Source organism: Thamnophis elegans, chromosome 12 (assembly GCF_009769535.1).
Source record: "Thamnophis elegans isolate rThaEle1 chromosome 12, rThaEle1.pri, whole genome shotgun sequence".
NCBI lineage: Eukaryota > Metazoa > Chordata > Lepidosauria > Squamata > Colubridae > Thamnophis > Thamnophis elegans.
In genome coordinates, this window is record NC_045552.1 from 26,667,850 (window position 1) to 26,689,446 (window position 21,597).

The 21,597-nt window shown below is 43.3% G+C and overlaps 1 protein-coding gene across 1 annotated transcript in view; it reads right to left on the reverse strand.

Moving 5' to 3' along the window:
- The window catches only part of ADGRB2 (adhesion G protein-coupled receptor B2), a 256,805-nt gene that overhangs the window by 192,429 nt on the left and 42,779 nt on the right, over positions 1-21,597 (reverse strand). The window contains 1 exon segment of the mRNA XM_032227776.1: positions 7,879-7,962. Coding sequence (XP_032083667.1) covers positions 7,879-7,962 — 84 coding nt within the window.

Below are 21,597 nucleotides of genomic sequence, written 5' to 3' on the forward strand. Positions count from 1 at the left end.
ACCTTCCAGTCAACAAGCCCTATGTCTTAACTGCTAGGCCCCTGTGCCCCCAGATCCAGAGTACAATTCCTGCTAGACCAAACTGCCAGATAGGAATGGACACGTTCCATGAGAGATTTATAGGAAATGAGATTTCTACGTGGGCTTTTTCTTTGTGCTCATGCCTATACCTACTGGGGCTTCTAAATTGTGTTTCCAACATTAGGAAGAGCTCTGGCAGATTCCAAAAACCACTAGTAATAATTTGCACTGATATCCTAAGCCCTACCCACCCACATTCTCAGACACAGATACACCCTTCACAGTTGAAGGTGTAATCTGCCATTTACACTCCACATTTCTAGCCATTGCAGCCCCCCAGTCTCAAACGGGAATCTCAGCCAGACAGCCTTTCCTTCTGTCCACCTTGGGCAGACAAGTCATTTACAACAATCTGTTTCTTGATGAGACTTGATGATCTATCTGAAGTTATTGGACAGGCCTGTAGTAAAGGACGTCCATTTAAATTATGGAGGAACAGATGGAGGAAGGAGGAGGGGATGCGGGTGGCTAATATTTTCCAAAGAACATGAGAAAGAAAGTGAAAGAGGGAGAGAGAATGAATTAGCAATAGCGGAAAGGAAATCTATGTGAGGAAGCTATTCCAGCAGAAAGTTGACCTTCAGATATGAGGGCAAAATGACTATTAAGGTAAGGAGCCCTTCTGTTGTCAGAATATGGCCACTAAAGGCAAAATGTAGAATGCCACAGAAAAGAAAGAAAAGAAAGCAAGAGAGAGAAAGAGAGAGAAAGAGAGAAAGAGAGAGAAAGAGAGAAAGAGAGAAATAAGGAAGGAAGGAGAGAGAGAGAAGGAAAGAGAGAGAGAGAAAGAGAGAGAGAGAAAGAGAGAAAGAAAGGAAAGTGAGAGAAGGAAAGAAAAAAGGAAAGAAAGAGAGAAGGAAGGAAGGAAGGAAAGAAAGACAGACAGACAGACAGACAGACAGACAGACAGACAACATGATTGAAGTAAGATCATGGGACATTCAGCTTGCTTTCCTTTTCTCACATGCCTTCTCTCTGTAGTCCCCAAGGGGGCAAAATAAAGCATTCACCATCCAATTTCACTTCCTCTTAAATAGAAAAATGAGTCCTGATTCTACTACACAGCTGGGGCAGTCCAGGGGAAAAAATATTTTTCTTTATTTTTTTATCATTCTTGTCCTGAATCAGGTTTAATTATTCATGATTGTTTTCTGCTTTATTCTAAAACCCAGCCAAATACTGAATTTAATGCTAGAAATTGGTGCTGGTACTGATAAGAGGGAAAATTGTTGTTATTACTGATAAGGAGAACAAAAAAAAACCCCAATCCCCTCCTTCCTACTCCCCCTTCTCCAAAGAAAAACCACAGAAATATCCCTCATCCAGAGCTACTGTGTGCTAAGCTGGTGTCTGACCTTTCAGTCAATGTAGACATCCTGCTAGCTTAGATAGCAAGGTTTAAAAACCAGCCCGTATCTGTATTTGCACATCTGGCCTAGCCCATCTTGCTAAACTCCTGGATTTTTTGCACCATTTGTCTTCCACTGCAAGGCACACAATGGCTTGGAAACTATAAATCAAAGACAAGGAGAAGGATAGAGGAGAGGCAGAATGACTGGCATTCACTTTACCCTGACGAATTTGCTAAATAAATACATAGAAGCTAAACAATTAATACATTTGTTTTCTTTATAGGTCTCCAAGGAAGGCACTAAGAGAACACATAAATGGAGCAAATTAAACTCAGTTGCACTGGGGAGAGGCGGGGTGGAGAACGAGGAAGGAAGGGGATCGCGCCTCTCCTCAAGCTGCTGTCGCCATGAAAATGATGGTCTCCCGGGGACCCACCGGAATTGAAGATGAGATGCAGCTTCTCAGCCATTGGAGGCTGCTTTTTAATTAAATTGTATCTGATTATTAAGGCTCAAGGAGGCGCTGAGAAATAAGAGCATCTTCCAGGGCTAGGTAAGCTACTAAGCTAAAGAGCTTCTTCTTTCCCAAAGTGGTCACCTGTAAACAACTCCAAGCTGCTCGAAGAATGACAAGAGAGCCTGTGTGTGTGTGTGTGTGTGTGTGTGTGTGTGTGTGTGTGTGCGCGCGCGCGCGTGCGTGCCTAAGGTAAAGGTTCCCCTCGCACATATGTGCTAGTCATTCCTGACTCTAGGGGACAGTGCTCATCTCTTTGCGAACTCCTAAGTAATCCTTAATTCCATTTATTGAGAAAGGTATAGTACACTAGAACTCAGGTGCATTACAGTATTGCAGAAGCAGAACTGAGAAACCACAAGCCACAATCCCCAAATCTAACATTCCCCCCCCTTAAAGGTAAAAGTTCCCCTCAAACATATGTGCTAATTGTTCCCGACTCTAGGGGGCAGTACTCATCTCCGTTTCAAAGCTGAAGAGCCAGTGCTGTCCGAAGATGTCTCTGTGGTCACGTGGCTGGCATGACTAAACGCCGAAGGCTCACAGAACACTGTTACCTTCCGCTTCTTCTGGTTGGTTCAAGCTCTGAGAAGTTCTGTTTGACTCTGTGCTAAGTTTGGTCTTGCAAAACTAATTGGCAATTAGGTTTCTGGCAGCATTTCAAGGGAGATAAAGGTGGGTGCTTATCAGCATTACCCCGAGAGACTGTGTCAACTCGAGCAGACATATGTCTGACTCTTCATAGACTGTTGGGAAAGCATTGCAGGCTGTGAATGACCATAATCCACAGCCATATAAATAAAAGAGGGTTTTTGGGACTAAGATTGTGATTTATGCTTTCTCAGGAAGCCTAGGTCAGAACACTGCCATCCTTCCCTCAGTCTGTGCTGAGCTTGAGGAATAGATGACAGGCAGGAAAATTTTCCCTCCCCATTTTCCTCCCGTTCGCCAAAAACCCTGCATTCCAAACACTGAAACATGCCCGGGTTTGAGGACTCAAAAGGAAGGTTTAATATTTCAGATGTTGGACTTCATCTTCTCAGGTCCTAAATGGGGGTGTGGATGGAGTCCACCAGGGCGACTAAGGATGTCAGTTTGTATTAGACACAATCCCAAAAGTGCTTTGTCAGAAAACAACTGGGTGTTCTTTGTTTTTGCTTGAAGATGTTTCACTTCTCATTCCAAGAAGCTTCTTCATTTCTGATTGAATGGCGGAGAAGGGAAGGATCCACCATTCAATCAGAACTGAAGAAGCTTCTTGAACAAGAAGCGAAATATCTTCGCTTCTTGTTCAATAATATCTAGCAAAAACAAAGAAAGTTCAGTTGCCTTTTAAAAAGAATATTTGGGACAACCTGGATGACTGAGAATCTCAATAGACATTAGACTCAACCAGACTCAATCAGAGATGCTTGAAGTGAAGCTACCAAGCTCACCTCTTCCTTTACATTGGATCACATTTTTTTCCAGTTGTGGAATTTAGCATGAATTGCAAATTTTAAAAATGCAAACATTGGTGTATGTATGTATGTATGTATGTATGTATGTATGTATGTATGTATGTATGTACACACACACACACACACACACACACACACACTACGAGCGGAGGTGGCACAGTGGTTAGAGTGCAGTAGTGCAGGCCACTTCAGCTGACTGTCAGCCGCCCTGAGTCCCCTTCGGGGGAAAAGGGCGGCATATAAATATAATAAATGAAATGAAATGTAAATGAAATGAAATGACTGCTATCTGCAATTCGGCGATTCAAATCTCACCGGCTCAAGGTTGACTCAGCCTTCCATCCTTCCGAGGTGGGTGAAATGAGGACCCAGACTGTGGGGGCAATATGCTGATTCTGTAAACCGCTTAGAGAGGGCTGAAAGCCCTATGAAGCGGTATATAAGTCTAACTGCTATTGCTATTGCTACATATACACATACATACATACATACATACATACATACATACATAAATACATGGTGGCTCAGTGGCTAAGACGCTGAGCTTGTTGATCAGAAAGGTTGGCAGTTTTCTCCTCTTTTATGTCTTATGGGAGGGGCCAATCATCTCCAAGTCTTACTCCCGAGTTGCCCCTTTTTCTTAATTGTTCTTGCCTTCTGGCAGCTCTGCGCATGCACACACTGGGAACAGACTTTCCCTGTTCCTCTGCTTCTCTCTGAAGACTCTGGAGACTCCAGAGGCAGCACATAACTTCCAGATGGCCTTGGTCCCCTCTCTGCCTCCAACGCAGAGCCCTTGTCCGAGCCTTCCCCAGACTCCAGGACTGGCCCATGTTCCTCCCCAACCTCCTCACTGTCCGACTCTGCTGCCAGCTCCACAGGCCGCCGGTGGACCACAACAGACAGGCAGGAAAAATCCCCCTCCCCATTTTCCTCCTGTTTGCCAAAAAGCCTCCATCAAAAAGCTGAAATTTTAGAATGGAGGAGAGGGCATGTCCAGCTCACCGAGTCTAGCCTGCTACACCTCAAAAAAAGGAAGACCGCCTCAAAAATAAGCCCAAGTACTTATTTTCAAGTCTAAAAGAAAATAAGACTCGGCCTTATTTTCTGAGAAACACGGTAGCAGGCCTCAGGGTAATGAGATTTCATAGAGCTGTCCTGAGCCCATAAAGTTTGTTCCTGACAGCCGTTATGAAATTGAGATACAAAGAACCAATCTGGGGGGAAAAAAGGTGACCAGTTTCATCAGAGCAAGTGAGATTGCTAGACTCCATAATTGTCTGATTTGGAAACTAATTTTCTTAGTAATGCAAATGCTCTAATCTGCATTTCACAATGCTGATGCTTCTAAAAGTTTTTTTTTTTTTTTTTTTTTTTTTTAGGATTCATTAGGAATGAAAAAGTAAAAAAAAAAGGGGGGGGATTCTGCATGCTTCCCACTATTTTCCCCACTGGTTGCCTTCCACATGTATCTGGACAAATTTCAGAATTTCAACCTGGTCAGTCTCAACGTATGTTAAAAAGAATAATAAGATATGTGAACAAGTGTAGAAAAAGGGTAAAAAGTTAAAGTAAAGGTTCCCCTTGTATGTATGTACTAGTCATTCCTGACTCTAGGGAGCAGTGCTCATCTCTGTTTCAAAGCTGAAGATCCAGATCCAGCAAAGACATCTCCGTGGTCATGTAGCCGGCATGACTAAATGCCAAAGGTGCACAGAGCGTTGCTACCTTCCCACCAAAGGTGGTCCCTATTTTTCTACTTACATTTTTACATGCTTTCGAACTGCTAGGTTGGCAGAAGCTGCGACAAGTAACAGGAGCTCACTCTGTTACGTGGCGCTAGGGATTCGAACTGTCGAACTGCCGACCTTTCTGATCAACAAGCTCAGTGTCTTAGCCACTGAGCCACCACATCCTCCCTTTTTCTAACCTTTATAAAAATCTTTGTCTAAAGTAATCCTTGACAAAATGCAGAGCCTCACCAAATGTGGAAGTGCCTAACTCTCGGCTAGGTAAACTCCAGATTTCGCATACCCTTAAAGTGTCAAAGAAGAAAAAAAAAAGATTGTCTGAATTTTACTTGATTTTAGAATACTGATTTGGGTAATTTTATTGGATTTTACATGGGAGCCATTCAGGTGCATAGGAGTCTGGACAAACAGCAGCTGTGCACAGAGGGATTTTACCACTTCTTCACCACCACAGATAGAGGCAGGGATCTCAAGAGGAAGAAGAAATTATCCAAGCATTTTTAAAAGCAGAACTTCCCACTCAGTGATGGAGGTTCCACAGTTAGAGAATCACCCTCTTAAGATTTTTCTTGGGAAAAGAATGGCAATGTGGAAAGCCAAAGAGGCTGCACACTGCCACAGGATTGACAGTGAATGACATGATAGTCAGGCTTTTATGGCTAAATAAGTACAAGAAAATTATGCTCCAGTCCTGAGAATGTCTCTGAAACTCTTCAATTATACATGACATTTCTAAATCACATAGTTTTATGAGGGGAGGGGAGGAGAGGAAAGGAGGGGAAGGGAACAGAGGAGAAGAGAGGAGAGGGGAGAATCTGGTAGAGAACAATGGAGAATGTCTCTGCCTAACATTATCTGTCAAGACAAAACGATCTGTTAACAAGTCAGGATTAAAATTCCATTAGAATTCTGGCTGGGATTCAAGCTGTTTTCCAGAAATGCTTACAATTCCTGACATAGTTCCAACCTGAGCTGATGGAAGTTTACTCCCTGAAAGCCTTGGAAATTTCTTTCAGACCAAATCAAAACCTAATCCTGATGAATGTCCAGAAGGAAATTGCCTTCAAAAGTCAAACTTCTGTTAGGGTCCTAATGGGACAAATGAACCACAACTAGAAATATTGTAGTTACTTTAGGATTCATCCACTGGATATAATGAGACGTGGTCATTGTCGGGGCAGAAATGTTATTAAATGAGCATAAATATGAATCATAATATAATTGAACACACTGGCACTTTGGGAGCTCCAGAAAGTTTCTTCCATATTTAAGTCTCCCTTAGCAGAGCTATTTAATGTAATTAGATCCAAGCTATCTTTGTGCTGGACCAATTAGAAGCCTGAAATATTAGAGTGTTCATCTTTCCATCATCATGTTCTTTAACATTCTTAGTATGTTCTGCCTCAAAATGATTTTCCAAATGTGTACTATAGGTTGCTTAGGCCAGCATAGACAACAACTCTCATGGCTGCAGACCTTTGGGAATGGCGGTGAGGTCTGAAATGGGTGGGGAGAAGATGAAAATTGTGTGGGATGACATTGCAGTTACAGGAAAAATCAGGATCCCTTCCTTCCTTCCATCCATCCATCCATCCTTCCTTCCTTCCTTCCTTCCTTCCTTCCTTCCTTCCTTCCCTCCGTCTCTCCCATACCATGCCTGCCTGCCTTTTTCTATGTTTCCTTCTTTCTTATTTCATTCTTTCACTCTTCCTTCCTTCCTTTCCTTCCTTCCCTCCCTTCCTTCTTCCCTCCCTCTCTCCCATACCATGCCTGCCTGCCTCTTTCTATGTTTCCATCTTTCTTATTTCATTCTCATTCACTCTTCCTTCCTTTTCTTCCTCCCTTCCCATCTTTCTTCAACTCAGGCACGTAGCAGCACTTAACCCTTTTACTCATTTATTTTTATTTAATTCATTGGATTGGAAAGGCTGGCTAATTCTGAGCACCTTGGCTCTCGCATGGAAGACCATTAGGAAAACCCCATGCTGTAGGCTACACTGGAAAGGTGAAGAAGGCAACAGCCAATCCCGGCAAGGAATTGAGCTTAATTGGAAGGCTCCTCGCATACATATTTTTAAGACTCTCTTAAAATTATGCCACAGGGTCTTTTTTTCCCTTGTTCAAATATATGCAAATTTCATATTTCAATTTCAGCAGGAAAATTTACTATGGCACAGTACTTGAGTAAAACAGTTCAGTTTTGATCAGCATATGTGGGACTGATTGGAGTAGATTGTAAGGGCGATACTGAAATATAACTCTTATTTTACTTGTCTCTATATTAAATGATTTAATTTTATTCCAAGGTCATTTTGAATTGTTTTTAAAGGATTTTAGTAATAATTTATGTTTGAAACTCTGTACTTTGATATGGCCTATGAGCTAATCCAGGGGTCAGCAACCCGTGGCTCTGGAGCCGCATGTGGCTTTTTCATCCCTCTGCTGCAGCTCCCTGTCACCGGTCAGCTCCACAATTGATAGGGGTTCTGGTTAGGACAGGTAGAGGAAAAAGGATGCCGCACTAGGAGGAGACTCTATGGTAGGGGAACCGGACTTCCGGTCAGCTCCAGAATTGAATGGGGGGCTTCTGGTTAGGACCTTTGTGGCTCTTTGAGTGTTTAAGGTTGCCAAACCCTGGGCTAATCTATAAAGTAAGCTAACTGACTATCAGGAAAATTTGGTGAGACTTTCAACCATGACTTGATGATAGAATGCATTACCTGTTTGTGCCATATACACTCCTGGTTCATCTGCAGATCGTGGCCACTGGGTTTTCACCTTCTGATCCTCTTGGGCACCATTACCTAAAAAGAGGGAGAGAACCATGAACAGCTGTGCGAGCCTCAAAGCTGAGGGAGCGAGTGGAGACCTTCTCCCCAGGGAGAGGCCTCTGCCAATGTCTTCTCATGGTGCAACATACTATTCCAGTGCTATGGGTGTTTAATCAGCATATCAGCATCAACCACAACAATATTCATGCACTTTAGCAAAAGGCACATGAACCAGTTTTCTCCCCCACCCCCCATCAAGCTTTCGCTGCATTTTCAAACCACCTCAGCAGTGGTGGGATTCAAAAACTTTTACTACCACTTCTGAGGGCATGGCTTGGTGGGCATGGCTTGGTGGCAGGGGAAGGATACTGCAAAATCCCCATTCCCTCTCAACTCCAGGGGAAGGATAATGCAAAATCCCCATTTCCTCCTCACTCCAGGGAAGGATACTGTAAGATCTCCATTCCCTCCCCACTCCAGGGGAAGAATACTGAAAAATCCCCATTTCCTCCAGATCAGCTGGGACTCGGGAGGCAGATAATAGATGGGGGTGGGCCCAGTTAGAGGTTGCATTTGCCAGTTCTCCAAACTACTCAAATCTCTGCTACCAGTTCTCGAGAACTGGTCAGAACCTGCTGAATACCACCTCTGGTGTTCAGAATGGCCAGAGAAGAGAAAGGAGGGTGAAGTGGAATGGAATGGAATTGCAGAAAGCATTCCTTATATCACAGGGACATGTTAGGGTCAATTTTCATATGGGACGGATGAAATGTGTCGAAGATATTATTTAAAAAAATGATCTGAGAAGAGATGTAAAGAAAAGCAGCATCATGCAAAGACTCTCAGAGGTTTGCAATAATAGCAAATATCCGTAGCTCAGGTGTAGGATGAAGGTTCGGTCTCCCAGATTGTGAGTTGGTTTCTGAACATTTCATTACCAGGCTAGGTATTTTCAGTAGAGCTTAGGGGATGTCAGTGTTCTTCAGTTTATAAGGGCTTCAGGTGTGGGTGTGTTGAGTGAGAGTTAGTCAACAGGGAGTCTTGTGACACACCCACACCTGAAGTTCTTATAAACAGAAGAACACTTGACACCCCCTAAACTCTGCTGAAGATGTTCCCTAGCCTAGTAATGAAATGTTAGGAAACCAACTCACAAGCTCTGAGAACAAACCTTTACCCTCACTCTCACAGGTATTTATATGGATCAGCATAAATAGCTAGCCATACACAACTTGGACCAAGAAGAAAGATAGAGAGGAACACTAAGGCATTTATAAGATGGGGGAGAGAGAAGGGGGAAGAGAGGGAGAAAGGGAGGGAGAGGGAGAGCGAGAGAGGGAAGGAGAGAGGGGGGGAGGGAGAGGGAGGAAGAGAGAGAGGGGGAGGGAGAGAGTGGGAGGGGGAGAGAGGGAGCGAGGGAGAGGGAGGGAGGGAGGAAGAGAAAGAGGGAGGGGGAGAGGGAGAGGGAGGGAGAGAGAGGGGGGAAAGGGAGGGAAGAAGGGAGAGAAAGAGGGGGAGAGCAGGAAAGAATATGTGAGTAAGCTTCCATTTTTCAACTCTGAAATTCTAAAATATCCTGTGAAACCAAGTTATATGAGGATTTAGTGACAAGAATGATATTCACGGGAGTGATTCCAAACTACCCAAATGGGTATTCAACGACTACTTTGTATTAACACTGTAGCCTCCTGGCTAATACAACATTGCCATGTGCTTAATCAAATTGTATTTCAAGGAGTTGATATATTTTGATTTCCCCTTCATATTAGGAAATATCTAGAATGGACCTCAGCATTTTACAGCCATATCAGGCCCTTGAGTTTCCCTGCCCTGCCCAATGTGAGGTCAAACAAAAACTGGAAATCCAATGTAAATAAGGGTGTTATGGGGGCAGGAGAAGATGCTGAGTAGTGTCTGGCTCTGCACACTCACCCTGCGCTCCTTCAGTCTGCTGGTGGCCACTGAAGGAGCAAGAGAGAAAGCACTTTTCTGTGCCTCTACAGCGCTCAAGCCTTGCCTGGAGCAGCCTAAACAGTTGAAGTGATGGAGTTAGAATATAGAATAACAGAGTTGGAGGTCTTCTAGTCCAACCTCCTGCTTAGGCAGGAAACCTTACTCCACTTCAGACAAATGGATATCCAACATCTTCTTTAAAACTTCTACTGTTGGAGCATTCACAACTTCTGGAGTCAAGTTGTTCCACTGATTAATTTTTCTAACTGTCAGAAAATTTATCCTCAGTTCTAAGTTGTTTCTCTCCTTGGTTAGTTTCTACCCCTTTGAGGACATCAAATCAGGTTGCTTTTGTTTGGCCCTCCACAACAGTCCCAGTTTCTTATGTGGGCCCTTGGGGAAATTAATTGGTCATCCCTGGTCCTGAAGCTTGTAGATCATTCAGTACTCACTGGTTTCTTTCATTCTTGCTAAAAGCGTGTGTGTGTGTGTGTGTGTCTGTGTATGTGTGTATATGTGTGTGTGTGTGTGTGAGAGAGAGAGAGAGGGAGAGAGAGAGGGAGGGAGGGAGGGAGGGACTTCACAAAACTGCAGGGAGTCCTGCCTTACTAAACGTTCAATCCCCCATTCTGGAGTTGTCTAGCCAAGGTTAGATTTTGCAATATCGTAACCAGAGAAGCAAGGTCATAAAATGTTAGGGTCAAAATTGAGCCATGCTGACATAGTGGTTAGAGTGCTGTACTGCAGGCTCCTTCTTCTGATCACCAGCTCAAGGTTGACTCAGCCTTCCATCCTTCCGAGATGGGTAAAATTAGGACCCAGATTGTTGTGGGCAATAGGCTGACTCTGTAAATCACTTAGAGAGGGGCTGTAAAGCACTGTGAAGCAGTATATAAGTCTAAGTGCTATTGCTACTGCTAAAATTGCTCATAAGATGCAGCTTCTGCACAGGCTTGCATGCTCTGTGCTGTGCATTAAGGACCTTGGAGTATCTTTGCTTCTTAAATGGGTTTCCCAGCAGCTATGGGGAGGGGATCTTGTTCGGTACGTTTCTTTTTATATCTTTCTGTTCATTTCACTTGCTTCAGTTAAACAGCAAAACGTAAAATTCTCTTTACTTGCCAGTGTGGTCATTGTCCCTGAATCCTAAAAAGAACCATTTTTTCCTGGCATCTGATCACTCCTGGATACTTGGCAAAGGAAATCCATAACAAGGCATGCTAACAAAAGGGAAGATAGTTTCCCTTCAGAGCCATCAAGATGGCAGCTATAAGGATGTGACTGAAGCCTTGCTTCCTTTTTTTCCCCACGGACTACAGTCGTCTGCAAAAAGAAAAAGAAAAGGAAAAAGAAAGAAAGAGGAAGCAACACTTCAATTGTGCTGTCATCACAGCAATCATCTTGACTTTTTTGACCTCCCAAGGCAGACTCTTCTGTCACAGTAGCCTGGAAAAAGTAAGTTTCCAAGAAAGCCAATTTGAGAGCCTAGGGTGCTGACTTAGAAACTAGGAGACTATGAGTTCTAGTCCCACTTTAGGCATGAAGTTGGTTGGGTGACTCTGGGCCAATCACCAGGAGACTGTGAGTTCTAGTTCTGCTTTGGAAGGAAAGCCGATTGGGTGACTTTGGGCCATTCACACTTTCTCAGCCTCTCACGGGGCTGTTGTGGGGAAAAATAGGAGGAAGGAGGAGTATTAGATATGTTGGTCCGCTTGATTTGTTTATAAAAATAAGAAAGCAGGATATAAATATGTATATAGATAAAACCAAAATTGTGCAGTATTCATCCCACTCAGCATCACAGCCAGAGCAGGATGGAACCTTGGATTGTGTGCCATAAGACATATGAACATGATGAATGAGCAGTTTCATTAAAAACTCTGCAATAGGAAATAAATTGAGATCTGAAAGAGACACCTACAACAATAGAAAAGAAAGGGAGAGAAGAGGAGAGAATGAAAGGAAGATGGGGGAAGGAAGGAAGAGGTAAGGAGAGGAGGATGGAAGGGAGAGGAAGATAAGGAGCGAGGGTAGGAAGGGGAAGAGGAAGAGTAGGAGTAGAAGAAAGGTAAGGGAAGAAGGGAGGGGAAGGAGAGGAGGAAGGAAGGAAGTAGAGAAGGGAGGGAGGGAGAAAATAAGAGAAAATAAGGTGGTGTTACAACAGGTGGAAGGGATGGTAAATAAAGCAACCCAAACTGTATATTATAACCTATTAAATGAAATAATAAATGTATAAGAATGACAAATGTAAAGAATAATAATTATGTGAATGAATACTTAAAATGGTATGTAAGAGAACAAAAAAAAAATTCTGGAAAAAGAACAACTGCAATAATATCAAAGGGCCTCAATTCTGAATCAAAACATAGCAAGAAAAACGTCCAGCTCAGACTTGCAAGTATATCAATGAGTACAATGCAAGGCAGCCAAAAACCGATATCTTAGCAGCTGATTCCTGCTGTGGGAGGATGAGTTGGGAAGGGGCCATTTTGTTCCACTTTTAACTTCATGCAGGAATTTTCCCTGCCATGATTAATTATTAATAATTAATTATTCATAATGCCATTAGTCCCCTGCCAGCCTGACTTGCCTTCAGTGAGGAAAACAGCTGCAGGTGAACCTTGAAAAGGACCTCTGCCAAATCCACCATGAAATATAATTTGCTGCAAGTTATTTATAGCCAAGCCTTGGAAAACCTTCCCCAAACTAATGGCAAGGATTCCCAGAATCCCCAGCTAGCTCAGGATGATGAGCAGAGGGGCCAAAGCCCAGTTACGGGGCGTTTTGAAAAGAGGAAGGTTTCACTTCATTGCTTCCTCCAATGAAAAAAATCTGGCAGGAGGTGGCAGAGAAGACAAGTGATTTTGTACAGAGACAAAGAATCAGCAGTGTGCAGTGGCAGTCAAAAAAGCCAATGCAATCCTAAATTGCATTAACAGAGGGATACAATCAAGATCAAGGGAGGTACTAATACCATTCTATAAAGCCCTAGTAAGGCCACATCTAGAGTACTGCATCCAGTTTTGGTCACAACACTATAGAAAGGATGTTGAGACTCTAGAAAAAGTGCAGAGAAGAGCAACCAGGATGATTAGGGGACTGGGGAATAAAACATCTGAAGAACGGTTGCAGCAATTGGGCACAGCTAGTCTAGTGAAGAGAAGGACCAAGGGAAACATGATAGCAGTCTTCCAATATTTGAGGGGCTGCCACAGAGAGGAGTTGGTCAAGCTATTTTCCAAAGCCCCTGAAGGCCAGACAAGGAATATTGGATGGAAACTGACCAAGGAGAGATTCAACCTAGAAATAAGGAGGAACTTTCTGACAGTGGAACAGAAGTTGCCTTCGGAAGTTGTGGGAGCTTCATCACTGGAGGCTTTCAGAAAGAGATTGGACTGCCATCTGTCAGAAATGTGTAGAGTCTCCTGCTTGAGCAGGAGGTTGGACTAGATGACCTATAAGGTCCCTTCCAACTCTGCTAATCTGTTACCTGTTATCTGAATTTTGATCATGGGGAAGCTGCAAAGGTTGTAACTCTGAAAAATAGTCATAAATCACTTTTTTCAGTTTCTTTGTAACTTTAAACAGTCACTAAAAGAACTGTTGCAAGTCGACCACTATCTGTGTTGAGCATGGTGATTCACTTAACAACCATGGCCAAAAAAATAATTATAAAATTGGCTGCAACTCACTTGATCACCTTGCTCAGCAAGGTGAAGTCATAAGTTGATTTTGAAGTCATAAGTTGAGGACTGCTTGCATACAAACAGTTGGCTTGGACTCTTGGCAAGCAAGCAATGGTGGGTTCTGTTGCAACTAGTACGCTGCAATGGGGCCCAGTGTCCACCAGGTGAAGGTGCACAGTGCGTGAATGCATACTTACTGCCCATGATGCTCCACCTGCTCGGCAGAGCGTCACGCAGGTGCCATACGCTCCATGCACGAAAACCCCGATAGGCTCAAATAGTGGTAAGGAGAGCGGGTGGGCAGGTGGGCCCTCTGGAGCACCATACTGGAAAGGTACCTTGTACTCCCAGCAGGCATTGGTATGCCCGTACCAGGGCATACCGGTTGTATCTCATCCCTGCAAGCAGGGATGGGCAATTCCATCAGACTCTCCATTTAGAGCAGATATGCATATGTGGGATATCACAAATAGAAGACACAATACCTGTCCTCTTGGGCTGCCAATTACACGCCTCTGCCAGACAGCAGTCTTTAAAGCCACACTGGCATAGGCTATCCTACCTCCTTCAAGGTGGCTCAGTGGCTAAGACACTGAGCTTGTTGATCAGAAAGGTCGGCAGTTCGGCGATTTGAATCCCTAGCTCCGTTAACTGAGTGAGCTCCCATTACTTGTCCTAGCTTCTGCCAACCTAGCAGTTTGAAAGCATGTAAAACTGCAAGTAGAAAAATAGGAACCACCTTTGGTGGGAAGGTAACAGCGTTCCTGTGTGCCTTCAGCTTTTAGTCATGCTGGCCACATGACCATGGAGACGTCTTCGGACAGCGCTGGCTCTTCGGCTTTGAAACAGAGATTAGCACCGCCCCCTAGAGTTGGGAACGACTAGCACATATGTGCAAGGAGAACCTTTACCTTTACTTTACCTCCTTCAAGGTCCCAACACTTGGACAGTCAGCAATCTCTCCCTCTCTCACAAGGGGGAGGTCTGGCACCCCCCCCCCCCCAAAGCTTTTTAGAAAGAGCTATTTGTTTGTTTTTCCTTCGGGCACTGGGACACCCATTTTATTTATTTATTTGACAGATTTATATGGCTGCCCATCTCACAGAATTTGAATCTGAGTGGTGTGCAACCACAGTGAGAATTAAACAGTATAACAATCATAAAAATGCTAAAGTACAAATAAGAATAAAAAAATAGAAAAAACAAGATTGCAGGAGCATATCAATCAACTTGTATAACTCAACCTTGGACAAGACATGCAAGGTTGCAGCCCAGAATAGAATTTATAGCTGAATGAATGTTGTGGGTAGATCAGATTGTGACCAAGGGGATGATCTGATCTGATTATTTAGCTCTTGCAAGACTCTGTATTAATTTTGCCCTTTTTTTACTATCTGATTATGCGTTACAGTTTGATGTTTATTTGACTGATCAATAAACAATAAATTGAAACAGAAACTGGTAAGTGGAGGGATCTAGAATACAAATTCTCCTAGTTTGGAAAGCATCGGCCTATATTGATCCTAGTCCAGTGATGGGATTCAAATAATCTAACAACTGGTTCTCTGCCCTAGTGATTTCGTCCAACAATCAGTTCACCAAATTGCTCAGAAACTTAACAACCGGTTCTCCCGAAGTGGTGCGAACCAGCCGAATCCCTCCAAAGTCCTAGTCCAATGATGCCGAACCTTTTTGTTATGACGTGCCAAAATTCTGTCCGTGTGCACTATTCTCACGTGCACCCGTGTCCACACCAATTCAATCCTCCCATCCACCTGTGCATGTACACATGACCCTCCCTGCACATGCACACACAACCCCTCCCCATGCTTCGGAAGCTGTCTTGAAGCCTGGGGAGGGTGAAAACAGCCTCCGCCGGCCCCCCAGAGGCACTCCGGAAGCTGGAAATGGATCATTTCCAAACTTCCGGTTGGCCCATTGTGGCCATTTTTTGCCCTCCCCAGGCTTCAGGAAAGCCTCTGGAGGTGGGGAAGGCAGAAAAACAGGCCCAAGTTTGTTCCTGAACTTCTGGTTTCCCCATTAGGCCTGTTTTTCGCTTTCCTCAACCTCCGGAGGTATTCCTGAACCCTTGGATGGGCAAAAACAGCCTCCCCCAGCCCTCCGGAAGGCCAAAAATCAGCTGGCCAGTGTGCACATGCACGCCAGAACTGACTGCTGGCATGCCAACAAATATGGCTCCATGTGCCACCTGTGGCACATATGCCATAGATTCGCCATCATGGTCCTAGTCCAAATTCAGGACTAGTTGAGGCATGAGATTGCACTAAGCAATAGCTATTAGTTTCTCTCTTTTTCAAAGGGGAGGGGCAGTTCTCAATTGTGAAAAGAGAGCAAGGTCCCTTAGATAATTGCATATCCTTTCTTAAGAAGGAATATTGAATATTGAATACCTTCTAAAGTTAATTCAAACAGCAAACAATAAACCAGAATAAGAGAGAGAGAGAGAGAGAGAGAGAGAGAGAGAGAGAGAGAGAGAGAGAGAGAGAGAGAGGGACTGGTTTCACGTAAAATATTTAACTTGGTCACTGAATTAATTCATTTTCTGGTTTTGCACAAAAAGTTAAATCACAAAGCCACCAAATGGCCTGCATTCACACAATTTACCAGATAACCAACCACATGTGATCCTGGGGAGGATGGGAAAGAATGGAAAGAAGAATAGACAGAAGCAATCAGGAATCAGAAAACACATTAGTTGATGCTTTAGCTCAAAAGTATCTAAGGAAGTATTTCAGATGATTAAAAAACATTCCTCCTTAATCCAATCATTAAAAATTAGCTTGGGAAATTCCCCAGATAGGTTACAAGATTCTGCATGTACCCCAACTAGTGTTAAACACACTGGAGTAGTTTTTCATCTCTTGATTTTGCCCACTATTTGGGGGTAGACATCAAGGTAAAATCTAACCATGTTAAGCCTGTTGTGTAAATATGACCAATCTTTAACTGATTTGGATATGTCTGAATGCAGTGATCATGAAGCAAATAGGTAGGCATTCACTGTCCCTATTATCACTCCACCAGCCCTCTCTGCCAGTAAAAAGGCAAGTGAAGATTAAATAAATACACGTTGGTGGAGTGTCATCAGCGTATAACCTCTTTCTTGGCTTCTTCTCCATAGGTAATTAGCATAAGATGGAAACACAACCTACAAGCAGAACCTGCTCACCACATCATAAAGCAGAGTTATACTTCTTCGCCTGCACATGGTTGTCTAGCTCAGCAGCAGCTTGTCCTTCTTCATCCTCCCCCACCTCTAACATGCACTTAACAGATTGCTACAGTGAGATGTCACAAATTTATGGCACAGCTCACAAAAAATAACAAGAGATCCATCAAGAGCACTTTGCGTGAAATTAACAGGAAAATCTAAGAGCACGACAAAGATGCACACTCAGCTGTAAGCCTAAAAGGGGGAAGGGGAAGAAGAACCTTGGTGCTTTTCCCAGTTTAGAGTCTACTGTAGAAAAAAAAGTTCTCTTCACTCAAGTTCTCAGCTCAACAATGTCCTGTAGCTGAGATCAGGGATGGACCAAGATCACAAAGTCATGGAAAAAACAATCCAGTGTTGCTTGGAAGGTTCCATTTTTAACCTGCAGTATTCCCACTTGATCACTTCTTAGAACAGCTGGATTGGGTCTTTCAGGATAAAAGAGAATAATCTGGGAAAAACAGAATTTCCCAAATGCAGAATAGTGGGTTTTATCAGCAACTGATTCTGCATACATAAACAAACTGCAGAGAAGGTCCTATCATTGAAGAAACTCTGTGCCCAAATATGCATGTGATGCAAAACTATAAGATGTCAAATTCATACCAAGTCAATACTCTCTCAAGCATAGCAAACCAACCTGAATGGAAATCAGAAAGAGCACTGAGCGGAGATACAAAGGGTCTTCTCATGCTAACCAGTGAGTTATGATTTTCCCTCTGCACAACAACTCCTTGGGTTTTCAATGTTCTCATGGATAAGCAACATGTCTTTTTAATCTCCTTGACACCTATTAGGATCTTTTCCCATTCACTTAGGAAAATAATTCCAAATGAGAAACTGCAGTGCAAAATACCCATTGAGGCTTCATAGTTGTCTTAATAATAATGGTCATAAGTGACAGTCTTTGAGGAAAGCATGCAAAGATAAACTGAGTAGAGGATTTATCTACTCAGACAGACCCTGGGCTAAAGAGGTAAAGGTAAAGGTTTCCCTCGCACATATGTGCTAGTCATTCCCGACTCTAGGGGGCAATGCTCATCTCCATTTCAAAGCCAAAGATCCAGCAGTGTACGAAGACGTTTCCATGGTCATGTGGCCGGCATGACTAAACGCCAAAGCAGGGGTGGGTTCCTGCCAGTTCTAACCTCTTCTATAGAAGTGGTTCCACAAATCTACAGTGCCATTTAAAATCAGTTCCAGCTCCCTCCCCCTGTCTTGATGCACATCATCATCAAGATGAATAGCAAGAGGAGGAATTCTGGGAGTTGAAATCCACAAGTCTTAAAGCTGTCAAGTTTGAACACCCCTGGAGTTTTTTTTCTAAAGAGTTAGGGGTGCAATAGTTTTGTAACTTGACAGCTTTAAGACTTGCGTGCTTCAAATGCCAGAGGTCCTGAGCCAACATTTTAGTTGCTAAGCAAGAGCATTGTTAAGTGAGTTTCACCACATTTTACAAGTTTGCCATGCCCACCCAGTCACATGACTGCCAAGCCACTCCCACCAGATCACATGGCTGGCAAGCCACTCCAACCCAGTCACATGTCCAGCAAGCCACTCCCGCAAAGCAGGCCACACCTACAGAAGGGGCTCTAAAAAAAATTGAAACCCACCACTGCACCAAAGGTGCACGGAACGCTGTTATCTTCCCACCAAAGGTGGTTCCTATTTTTTCTACTTGCATTTTTACGTGCTTTTGAACTGCTAGGTTGGTAGAACCTGGGACAAGTAATGGGAACTCACTCCGTTATGCAGCGCTAGGGATTCAAACTGCCAAACTGCCGACTTTTCTGATCCACAAGCTCAGTGTCTTAGCTACTGAACCACTGTGTTCCTTTCTGGTAACATGCTGGTTACCAAGCTCCTATATCATGATCATGTGATTGAGGAGATGCTGCAACAGCTCTAAGTGAGAAGACAGGTCATTGTTAAGAATATAATTCTAACGGTTGGGTTGGCAACATATAAACCATGTAACAATGTTGTACCTGTTTCTTTTTCAGCATTGTAACTTTGAACAGTCACTAAACAAATGGTTGTAAATCAAGGACAGCCTCTATCAGGTTAGGTAATCTCCTCAGTGCAGGGGAAAGTAGAACTTAAATGCTAGTTTGGATGTCACTACAACAAGTAGGTTTACAACTAGATCGCTGATCACATTCAACTTTAATGGATCTACACTGAGCTGCTAAGTAATAGCCATTGGGTTTCTACTGGCATCAGTCTTGGGGACAGTATTATTCAACATTTTATTAATGATCAAGATAATGGGATTCATGGGTTGCTTGCCAAATTTATGGATAGCAGAGAGAGCTCTAGCTAACATCCAGGATGAAAGAATGAAATTGCCATTGAAACTGGACAAGTTGGAAGACTGAGTGGAAAGAAACGAGATGTCTTTCAATAGAGCAGAAAAATGCAGAGCCCACATACTGCCAGCTGCAAGGAACCAGAAAACAACAGCAGGAGCTGATCAGAACTGTATCTTTATTGCTGCTTGTCTATAGACAGGAATCTCACCAAACTAAAGCACTCACTACACAGTTACTAGATAAATACTGCAAAGTTTGAGGGGAAATTTCCTTTCAGACATTTCCTCCCCATCAGTGATTCAAAGCTAGCCAGACTTTTCACTCCTCTCCACTCCAGATTCCACCTCACATACAAGTTGGGAGGAGTCAGAAATAATACACTGAAAAACTTGAGGCTGGGTCATTAAAAACAATCTAAACATAAGCCAGAAATGTGAGACAGTTACTCACAGGGCTAACACACTAAGTTGCATTAGGAGCAGCACTGTTCAAAATCAGGTGAAATACTTGTTGCTCTGTTTACTCTGCACTGGTGCTGCCATATTTGGAGGTACACCTTCCTGAAGCATATAACATTAGTTAGAGCAAGTCAAGAGAAGGCAACTAAGGTAAGGACCTCATGCCTTATGAGGACAGACTGAAGGAATAGAGGATTTTCAGGGTGGAGAAAGGATGATGGAGAAGAGACTTGATAGCAGTATTCAGGTATCAAAATAAGTGCCTGTCAGCCTTATCAGGTAGACCAGAGAAGATATATGAGCAAATGAGCTAAGTCTACTGTCAGGGTTCCAGATAGCATCCAAAAGTAAATCAGAGTCCAAGGCAAAGTATTGCTCAAAGTTCACATTTATTAAGAGAGCCATGTTGGCACATCTGGGAAAACATGAATCTGAAAGCTTTCCGGTTTCTCCCACCTAATTCAAAGTTCAAGATCTTGCCTCACACCCACAAGTCCATCTCATGGTCCAATCTTCCACTGCTATGATGGCAGCTGCACCCATCCAGTTCCGGCCAGGTGCAGAGACAAAGGATGACCTTGGCTTTCCAGAAAGTATGTTATTATGGCTACATAACAAAATCTTGTAAGTCTGAAAGTATAATTCTCCCATTTCCTTTAGAACTCAAGAACTTAGGAAGGGTGTATTCTCAGCCTCTTGTCTCATTTATTATCTGGACCATGTTATTTTTTATCTAACCATTCCCTAGGTCCCTCCCAGAGTCATTTCCCCATGCCATTATAGTGCTATAAGGAAGATAATCAGCAACTGTCTATGGAGATTCTCAGTCATCCCAGTCATGGTTGTCCCAAATATGCTTTTTTTCAAGAGGCAGCTAGACATTCTTGTTTTGTGTTTAAAAAATTTTCACTTCTCATCCAAGAAGCTTCTTCAGCTCTGCCTGGATTGTGGGGAATGGAAGGATTTATACTCCTTGCAGACAGCTGGTCATTTGCATCCTTTTAGCGAATCATTGAGGCCACCTAGAGGTTTATCTATGTCATCAATGTCACCTGACTAGGTGGCTCAGTGGCTAAGATGCTGAGCTTGTTGATCAGAAAGGTTGGCAGTTCAGTGGTTCGAACCCCTAGTACAGGTCTTCTGCGTGAGCAGGTGGTTGGACTAGATGACTTCCAAGGTCACTTCCAACTCTGTTGCTGTTACAACTGAGAGGTGCAAACCTCTCCACATCCACATTTGCACCACTCAGAAGACCCTGATGACACAGAAAAAAGGATGCAAATGGCCATCTGTCTACAAGGAGTCAAACATCCTTCCATTCCCTATCATCCAGTCAGAGTTGAAGAAGCTTCTTGGATGAGAAGTGAAAAATCTTCAAAGAAGAACAAGAAAGCACAGTTGCCTTTTGAAAAAAGCACCTTTGGGATCATCAAATGATGATGATTTCCAATGCCACAAAAACTAGGATCAGAGACAACAGATACATGTTGCAGTATTTACATTTCATTTCAACATAAGGAAAACTGGCTGAGAATAAGATCTGTACAATATTGGTAAAGTTAAAGGTAAACTTATGGAGATTGTGGTTCTTCATCTCTGACAGTTATTTTAAGTAGGGCTGGAAAGTTACCTCTTATAGATGGTTTCATTAGTTTTCTTACTAATGGCTCAGTGGTTAAGACCAGTGGTGGGATTCAATTTTTTTTTACTACTGGTTCTGTGGGAGTGGCTTTGTGGGCATGGTATGGCTTTGTAGGCGTGGCTTTGTGGGCGTGGCAGGGGAAGGTTACTGCAAAATCCCCATTCCCTCTCCACCCCACTAAACTGCTTTCCAGCTCCGTTCTCCTCTTTAGGGCAGGAAAAGAAGATCAGCTGGGAAGCAGCGGGGGCAGGGCCAGCCTATTTGCCAGTTCTCCGAACTACTCAAAATTTCCACTACTATCAGAACTGGCTGAATACCATCTCTGGTTAAGACACTGGACTTGTCAGCTGAAAAGTCGACAGCCCAGATTTGAGACCCGAGCACC